The sequence below is a fragment of the Brachyistius frenatus genome, unplaced genomic scaffold (assembly GCF_029030835.1).
Source record: "Brachyistius frenatus isolate BFR_SWC_R1_liver_20210118 unplaced genomic scaffold, ASM2903083v1 Contig_24, whole genome shotgun sequence".
Classification (NCBI taxonomy): domain Eukaryota; kingdom Metazoa; phylum Chordata; class Actinopteri; family Embiotocidae; genus Brachyistius; species Brachyistius frenatus.
The window spans coordinates 4,846,441-4,854,839 of NW_027210623.1; the positions used below are offsets into that span (position 1 = coordinate 4,846,441).

Below are 8,399 nucleotides of genomic sequence, written 5' to 3' on the forward strand. Positions count from 1 at the left end.
TTTTTTGCCACCAACCTGTCTGACTTGTGCTGCATTGATGATGCTGGAGGCTCCACTGTGCTGCCAGCTAGCTAATGTCTACCAACAGCCTGTATCTGAGATGTTGAGGGACCTTTAATATATTCTAGCAACAGAAAAAGATTTGTGTTGTAATGAACTTTTGTTTTGCTTTTCCGAAATGGATTTGAAAAAAATTGATATATATATATATATATAAAACAACAACGCACTCCAGGACTCAAGAACAGTTTATTTCACACTAATGAGTTGCTGAACTAGAAGGAACATTAACAGTTACTGTATCATCTCTCTAAATGTTAGAATCACAAGTTGGGAATGTAATTAATGTCACAAACATTTGTAATATCTACACTTGATGAGGGAAGTTCACGTTTGAGTGTCAGCTATGTTAGAAAACAAATTTTTTTTTGACTTCGTAATAATGCAAATCCGTGAATGGAAAGTGTTTAAAGAAAACACCTGGGAAAGTGTTGCTCAGTGGTGGAAGAGTCGCAGGTTGGTGTGCACCAGAGTGATGCCCTGCTCATTACAGGCATTGATCACAACCTCGTCCGCAGCGGAGCCCGCTGGAGCTGCGACGTACTCAACACCACTCTGCAGACAGACACACAGAGGGAAGAAACGAGAGGAAAGAGGGTTAGAAAGCTGTAGTGACACTCCAGCATGCAGAAGATTACAACACGGGTTAGCTGGCCATTCGCACGTAGTTTCTTGACGACGTACATGCAAGCGTATTCGCCGTGTGTGGACGTGTGCGAGATTTACCCGTTTGGCACGATCTATGTTATCTCTGAAGGGGAAGAAGGCGTCAGAGCTGACCGCCACGGCCTGCATGGAGCTGATCCAGTTCTTCTTTTCAGTGTTGGACAGAAGCTCCGGCACCTCCTCATACATCGACTTCCAAACTGCCAAGTCTGGGCCCTGGCAACACAAAACACACACAATACAGGGCTCATTTATTTTCAGTGTCTCAAACGTGGCACGTTTTGGTGATAAGACGTGACACCGAACATCAGAGATGTTGAACAGACTGATGTGGACCGTGGACACATACGGTCAAAGTAAGGAACAAAAGGAAACCGACACGTAGCTTTAGCCAACTAATGGTAGCAATAACCAGCCACAGACATGCATAACATTACACTACTTGATTACTTCTTTAAATAAAATACTCCACAAATCTGTTTGTCTAATAACTCAAATCTGCAGCGTTTCCTGCACTGTGCCGACATGGTATTGTGTTCGTGTCCTATTTGTACATTTTGATCAAAGAAAAAGATTTTTCTGCTCAAAATCTACAAAACAAAGCCTAAATGGCCATTCTTTAAAAATGTCGGCGAGTAAAAATACAACGAGATATTTTCATCATGAAAAGGATGCAGCTACAGCAACCAAGTCCACGTTGGTCGCCGTCACCCACTCACCTCTCCAATGGTGTCGCTGACATACTGGTCGATGGCGTTGGCCATCTCTGCTCGCTTCACACCGCTGCGAAACTTCATGTTCAGGACACGAGGGTGGTGTCTCAGCTGCCAGTTATCAGCTTTGTCACCCGCCAGCCGCATGCAGTGAATACGAGATTGCTGACCCGCTCCAATACCGATAACCTGTCAAACAGAGACGAGAGAACGCATTAGAGAAAACTTGTGGCTCATTCGGATTGTTTCCTCCTTACATCTGCCTGTTCATACCTGTCCGTCTTTAGCATAGCACACAGAGTTGGACTGGGTGTATTTGACAGCGATGGTGGCCACAGTGAGGTCACGCACAGCTTCCTCAGAGAGCTTGGAGGTCACAAACAAACACACAAAAAATAAAAAAATAAATAAAAGAAGGGGTGAACACCTGTCATTTAGGTTGAATTGTGTCAGTAATGGCAGTAAATACACAACAGAGACTCACGGAGCCTTTGGACACGACGTTGCTGAAGAATTTCTTATCAATGAGCCCTCCGTTCCTCTTTTGTTTGAGATGGAGCCCAAACAGCACTCTCACTTCAGCGTCATCCGGCTCATAGTCTGGATCCATCTGGAGCAAACACACACGAGGCCAACAACAGTAAATCAAACTGTTTTTTTTTCCTATTCAATTATTTCAATATAAAAATTACCAGATTTAGCTGCAACTTTTTAGGGGTTAATTTCTCTTTATTTGGGCAGGTACATTTTTTTTTTTTTCCCAGGTTATTATAATTTTAGCTAGTTTTTGTTCTGTTAGGATGGCTTCCAGTTATGAAAAGCAATACCCCAGATGTTTACAGGGAAGGAATGGAGGGAGATTATTTACAGAACAGTGTGTAGGATTTTAACGACATCTGGTGGTGAGGTGGCAGATTGCAACCAACCAAATACCTCTCTCCTGACCCCTGAAGAAGAATCTATAGTGGTGTTCAGGGAACTAAAAAACCAAAAGGTCCTCTCTGGAGTGAGTTTTTGGTTTCTCCTCTCTGGTCACTGATTCAGTCAAACCTGGCGAAGCCACTCTCACCTGAAGCACACAGTAGTTGCCATTCTTCTTTTTGGAGAGGATTTTCAGCGCCTCTTCATCATAACCAGGAGCAATGATACCATCAGACACCTGAGAACAAATGGATTCACGGTTATGTAAAACAATTTCACTTAAAAGAACCCCTCATTTGTTTTCATCTTTATTTGTTCCTTACCTCTCTTGATATTATCTTGGCGGTGGGAACGTCACACACGTCTGAAACGGCAATGAAATCTCCAAAAGAAGACATTCTGTCTGAACCTGGAGATGTAGAAAGAGGTGATATATCGATAAAGTTCAAAACACAGAATCCTTCAGATTATCTGCAGCACGTTTCTGTGTTTCTCACCTCTTGCCCTGGCGTAGGCCGTGGCCAGCGGGGTGAGATCCTTCAGCATGTCATGCACCATGCACACTTTGGCTTCCTCCTCAGTCAGAGGAACTCCGACAGCAGCTCCTTTAGGAGAAAGAGAGAAGGAAAAAAAAAGGCATTTTCCGATTATAAATATAGATCACACTTACACTGTAAGAGGTACCTGAGAGGTAAGACTGTGTGTCTGAAAGTCTCTTTGTCTTACCAGCAGGGCTGACATGTTTGAAGGAAGTGGCAGCAGCCATGCCGAGGGCACTCTTAAGCTCTCTGACTAGCTGCCAAGCGTTCAGAGCGTCACACAGGTTGATAAAGCCGGGGGAACCGTTGACCACTAAGAGGGGCGGTGGAAGGAAGACAAGTAACAATCAAGTTTCAGGGTTTCCCTACAATTATAACACCACAATCACGTGTTGTTTTTTTCAAATCACCCTTAAAATCATATGAACATAAAAATATATTTAAAAATTAATATTACCAAAGGTGCTGCCCATGGAAGGATGAGGAAATTGTAGTTTAAATTCACTATTAGCCCCGTCTTACCAATGTTTTGTGATTATTGTTATTTTTAATGGAAGTGTGTTTGCAAAATGTTTTTAATAAGCCCCCTGACAAACACTGAGCACCCAAGCCCTCCAGTAACCTAGGAAAAACCCTGAGGAGGGATGTAATGAATATTTAATAATAATCTATGCAAAATATCTACCTCCTGTCTGATTTATCTTCCACTCGCTTCACAAATTTCTTTCAAAAGAACCCTTTTTCTTAAATGATATATATATACACACACACACACACACACATACTACAAATAAAATAACATAGAATTACATATAATTGTATTACTTCATTACTATAGCTGTTATAGTAGCTGTTCTAACATGTTCATTTTAGGAACAAAAAGATACTGAATGAGCACTACTGCCGAAACCCCCGCTGTTTTATTTGTCGCCTAAACTTTGGTAACGTTTTCTTTTGTTGCACTCATTGCTAGTTGGTCTGGATGAGATCATCATTAAAATCATAAAAGTAGACCATATGTTTGTACCTAAATAGATGTTCAAGCAAAACTGAGCCATTTTGGCAAAATGCCCGGAAACAAGAGGAAATAATGAGATGTAATGTCTCCAAAGGCAACAAAATCTGCCCACCTGCCCCTCAAACTTTCCCAAAACTATTGTTTTGAAGACAAATTCCTCAAGAATTGCTAACATGGAAAACACTGTAACCTCGAGGACAGTAGAGGCAGCTGTGATGAGCGTGTACCTTTGAGTGGGAGGGCAGGCCGCACGGTGTAGATTTGGGCGGGTGCTTGGTGGGGGTTCATGCCATAACGCAGAGGCAGCTGGGACACACCGCGGCTGTACTGTCCACGAAAGTAGTCTGATATGGCTTCATCATACTGTGCTGTGTGTGTGAAGGCCTGAACAGGAAATGAAATAAACAATAGACAATACAAAACCTGCTAACGTGTGCTTAAAAACATCAGAGCATTCGCAACTTACCACTCCAGATTTAATCGTTTAACACAAGCATGACTATTTTATGATGGCGACATCTGCACTTTGTATGCAGCTATCATCCCCAAAGCAGGGAGACACAATTTATGGCTTAAAATGCACGTATTTAACAACGATCCATTCTGTCTGACTACGAGGTCAGAGTTCACCAGATCTCAAAAGTTGAACTCTAACATAAACACACATTTCACCACTTGTGATAAAAAGCCGACACTGGACTTTGTCTAGCATTGACCCTCACAAAGCAAACACAACCAAACCAGAAGAAGAGTGCAGAGCAGCTAAACTTCCTAATGGTGTTGGAATTAGTACTTGGACACAATGGTGGTTAAAGAGGGGAATTATCTAAACGAAGTAATTAAATAGAATAGCAATAAAATAGTAAAAGTATATATTAACTTTTGCCTAATAAACCTCCTGGCCCCGCTTATGTTTGGTGACAGCATGTGGTTACCATTTCCTCAACTGTCCTTTTAAGACAAACGCCTGCTCATTTCTTATAAACAGCCAAAGGCATGAGTTCCCCTCTTACTCCACACTTGTAAGTCTTTTCTCACATTGTGATTAGAGTGGAACAAGTCTGAACAGTGACAGTTTAACACTTTAAACCATATACAAACATACAACAGTTCATTTAAAATGAGGTGAATTGATTATCTTAAATGTTAACATTGTATTTTATTTGGCTGTTTTGTTTATCGATCATCAAAATTGTTGCAGAATTCTTTGAGCTCAGTTGCAATGCATTCTGGTTCTTTATTCAAGACCAAATAAATAAATAAAACTGGCTCCAGGACAAGCCCACTTAAAACTGAAGTGTAATAACGGGCCTAAAATGAATTAAAAAAAAAACCTCCCCAATTCTAGTTTATTTTTTTTACCATCTTAAAAAAAGAAAGAAAGAAAATATTATGAGTGAAGTTACATTTGGGAAGGTAAACATTCCTCCCACATGAATGTACTATCGAGTACTTGAGCACTCCAGAGTTAACAAATCCGAGAAGTTACCCCGAGTGTGCTTCTGCAAATTCAAGTCACATACTTGCAAATTAAAATGGGTCAAGAAAACAAACTTACTTTGAGGGCCAGAGTCTTGCGTGTTTCCAGGGTCGTATCTTTGTCTCCTGAACTCTCCATCTCCTTGGCAACCAGCGGATAGTCAGCAGGATCACAAACAATGGTGACCCGAGCATGGTTCTTGGCTGCTGCTCTCAGCAAAGTTACACCTCCTGGAAGGAAAGAAAAGAAAAGAAGAAAAAAAACAAAAAACTTTTTCATAAATAATCAGAGATTTCAATGTTAATGAGGCTGAGGATGAATCATTTTTATTTTTACTGCAGTTGGAAGCTTCAACCTTTGAGCATTTTAAAGCATTATTTTTTGTAATGCGCATGCAAGCCACATCAGCTGGACTTACCGATATCAATCTGCTCTACAGCATCCTCCACGGTAACATCCGGGTTCGAGATGGTCTTAACAAACGGGTAGAGGTTGCAAACCACCACCCTTGAAAAGAACAAACAATTGTTTAAAATCCAGATCATCTTCTGAAAACAAAGTTTTCATCTCCAAAGTAACGGCTACAAAAGGGATATTATTGAATAAGACATAATGTAAAAACATTTCTGGGTCTGCAGAAAGCCCCATTAACGGTATAAACTTTGGCCAAAATTCAAGCAGCCCCACATTTTAAATGCCAGTGTCCATGATAACAGTGCAGCAATGACTCAAACACTCATGTGACTTCTAATTCTAGCTTTGGAAGTATGTTAATGCTCAGTAACACACAAAAAATAATAATGGTAGTAATTAATCTCAGTGAATTATGGACATTTCCTTTCATTTTTGACCTTCATGCAGGTCAAACAAGTTTAGGTATAAGTAAATTTGTTGGGAAATTATATAAACAAAAACATGGGTGTCATGAGGATCTCTGTGCTCAATTTCACGAGCTGTTCAGTTAATGTTGTTAAGGGAAACAAGGTTCCTCGGTTGACAGTCGGGAAAAGTTCTCCCTGAGTGACACGATTTTTAGTTTGGATTCAGCTAATGCGAGTCTTACAAAAAAAAAAAATAAAAAAAAAAAAAATCCCTTTTCTTCTGACTTCAGTAGAAGATCTTTGCTGCAGTTTGTGCCTCTAATTGTATGCATTTTTTGATACATATAAAAAAATAAACACCGCTGGTATCAATGTAACCGTGTGAATAAAAATCTCTAGAAGTACATATCCTGCTTTTTTTTTTTTTTTTAAGTCAGTAAATTAATCAGCTGGGACACTGCCAGTTTCATGTTGTGAATATTCATCAGATGATACACTCAAACTCTTTTCAAATTCACACAAAACTTTAAAAAAATGAAACACGATAAAACCCAGAAACAATAGCTTTTTCTATCAAATGTCTGTGTTAAGCAATCAACAGCCAATCAGTGCGGTTGTATCTCCATCAGACTGGTATTTAAATGATTGGTGAAAATACGGTGAAATCTGAGATTTAATCATGTTCATTTAGTCCTAAAGAAATGAGAGTCACAAGAGGAGCCAGAGAGAGAGAGAGAGAGAGCAGCAGTTTTCCAATTATCCTGCTGCTAAATCAACTGCACGTGCTTTGACTAAAATTAAGTTTGCAATCCAACCACATCGGTTTGTAATCTGCTTCTCTGCCACGGCTCAACGAATGCTCTTTCAACCACTTGGGCCTGATAGTAATTACTTCTGATTCCTATTTTCTCACTCTGTTGTATATAAATATCCATCACGGGTTGTTTTTGTTGTGTGTTTTTTGTTTTTATACAGCCAAAGACTGCTTAAAACTATGACTTTCTGAGTGTTTGGATTGTCTTTTTCTCACCTGACCAGGCTGTAGCCCAGCTTCTCCATGTCTGCTGTGTCAGTGGGGGTTTTTCTGGCCAGGATGCCTCCATGGACCGCAGGATGGAGGGTCTTCACTCTGCCTCCCAGCATCTCCGGGTGTCCGGTCAGCTCAGACACGTCCCTGAAGCACAGCGGAGACTCCGACGGGTTAGAGAAGCTGCACTGGCTTTCACTTTTCCTGCAAGGACCACTTGAGCACCCACCTGACAGCCAGTCCAGCATCACGCAGGGCTTTGGCCGTGCCACCTGAGGCAACCAGAGACAGTCCAGCACCCACCAGCCTTTTGGCAAAGTCCACCAGTCCGGTTTTGTCTGACACACTCAGAAGTGCTGCGAGGACACATGGAGGAGATGACTTTACCTCTTCGGCCATTTCACAGACACAAAACGAAGAGTGTAACGCGATGTGTTGCAGGGAACTAAAGCTGGCCACGTTGGCTCATGTTAGCCAGTGAGCTAACCCGCATGCAGCGGAACAAAACTTTACAGCGACGAGAAAGAGTTCATTAAACGTGCAGAAAACTTCTTACCAAAATCGGAGGACGCCATGTTCTCCGTCTCAGCGTCAGCGCGCAGTTTGTCTTGGATGTCAGCTGGGTTTCTGCTCGGGCTTCACCCAATTCTACTGTTCGCAGAGGAAGTTAGGGGAGGCTGAGGTAAATCTGCAAGACTGTTATCAAAGCTTCATCATGTGCTTCAAAACTAGAAAGACCCGCCCTTCTCAAGTTGGCCTGCTTCCGACGCACAAGTGCACCCAGAAGAGCCACATTGCGCAGAAAAAGCGCATTTTCGTGCGCAAAAACCATCAATGACGATCCATAAAGTAAGGTAAGGTTATAATGATAATAACAGTATAAGTAATAGCGTACTACTAATAATAATAATTAAAAAAAAAATTACGAGAAGAAAAGGAAGAAGAATAAGAAGAAATTAAAGTTGAAGATGGATGTTTAAAACAGTGAATCCTCTCAAATGTATAGTGTTCCTGTATGACTGACAGGGACCCACCTGCCCTTTTGTAGCAGCTATAATTATTATTATTTTTTTATCCATCTAACAACAAATTATGTTTTTGATCATTTATATTTGAGGAGGATTTATTGATCAAATTAATACAATACATCAGCT

The 8,399-nt window shown here is 41.0% G+C and overlaps 1 protein-coding gene across 1 annotated transcript; it reads right to left on the minus strand.

Annotated features, from left to right (window-relative positions):
- Positions 1–230: 230 nt before the first annotated feature.
- atic (5-aminoimidazole-4-carboxamide ribonucleotide formyltransferase/IMP cyclohydrolase) lies at positions 231–7,970 on the minus strand. Its single transcript, XM_069697823.1, has 15 exons — positions 7,802–7,970; positions 7,475–7,601; positions 7,249–7,392; positions 5,816–5,904; positions 5,476–5,627; positions 4,145–4,301; positions 3,087–3,212; positions 2,858–2,965; positions 2,684–2,769; positions 2,509–2,598; positions 1,924–2,049; positions 1,713–1,805; positions 1,446–1,628; positions 787–942; positions 231–615 (listed from the first exon to the last, which is right to left on the minus strand). Exons 1-15 carry the CDS (start codon positions 7,818–7,820, stop codon positions 496–498), a joined length of 1,776 nt encoding a protein of 591 aa, XP_069553924.1. The 5' UTR covers positions 7,821–7,970; the 3' UTR covers positions 231–495.
- Between the last annotated feature and the right edge of the window lie 429 nt (positions 7,971–8,399).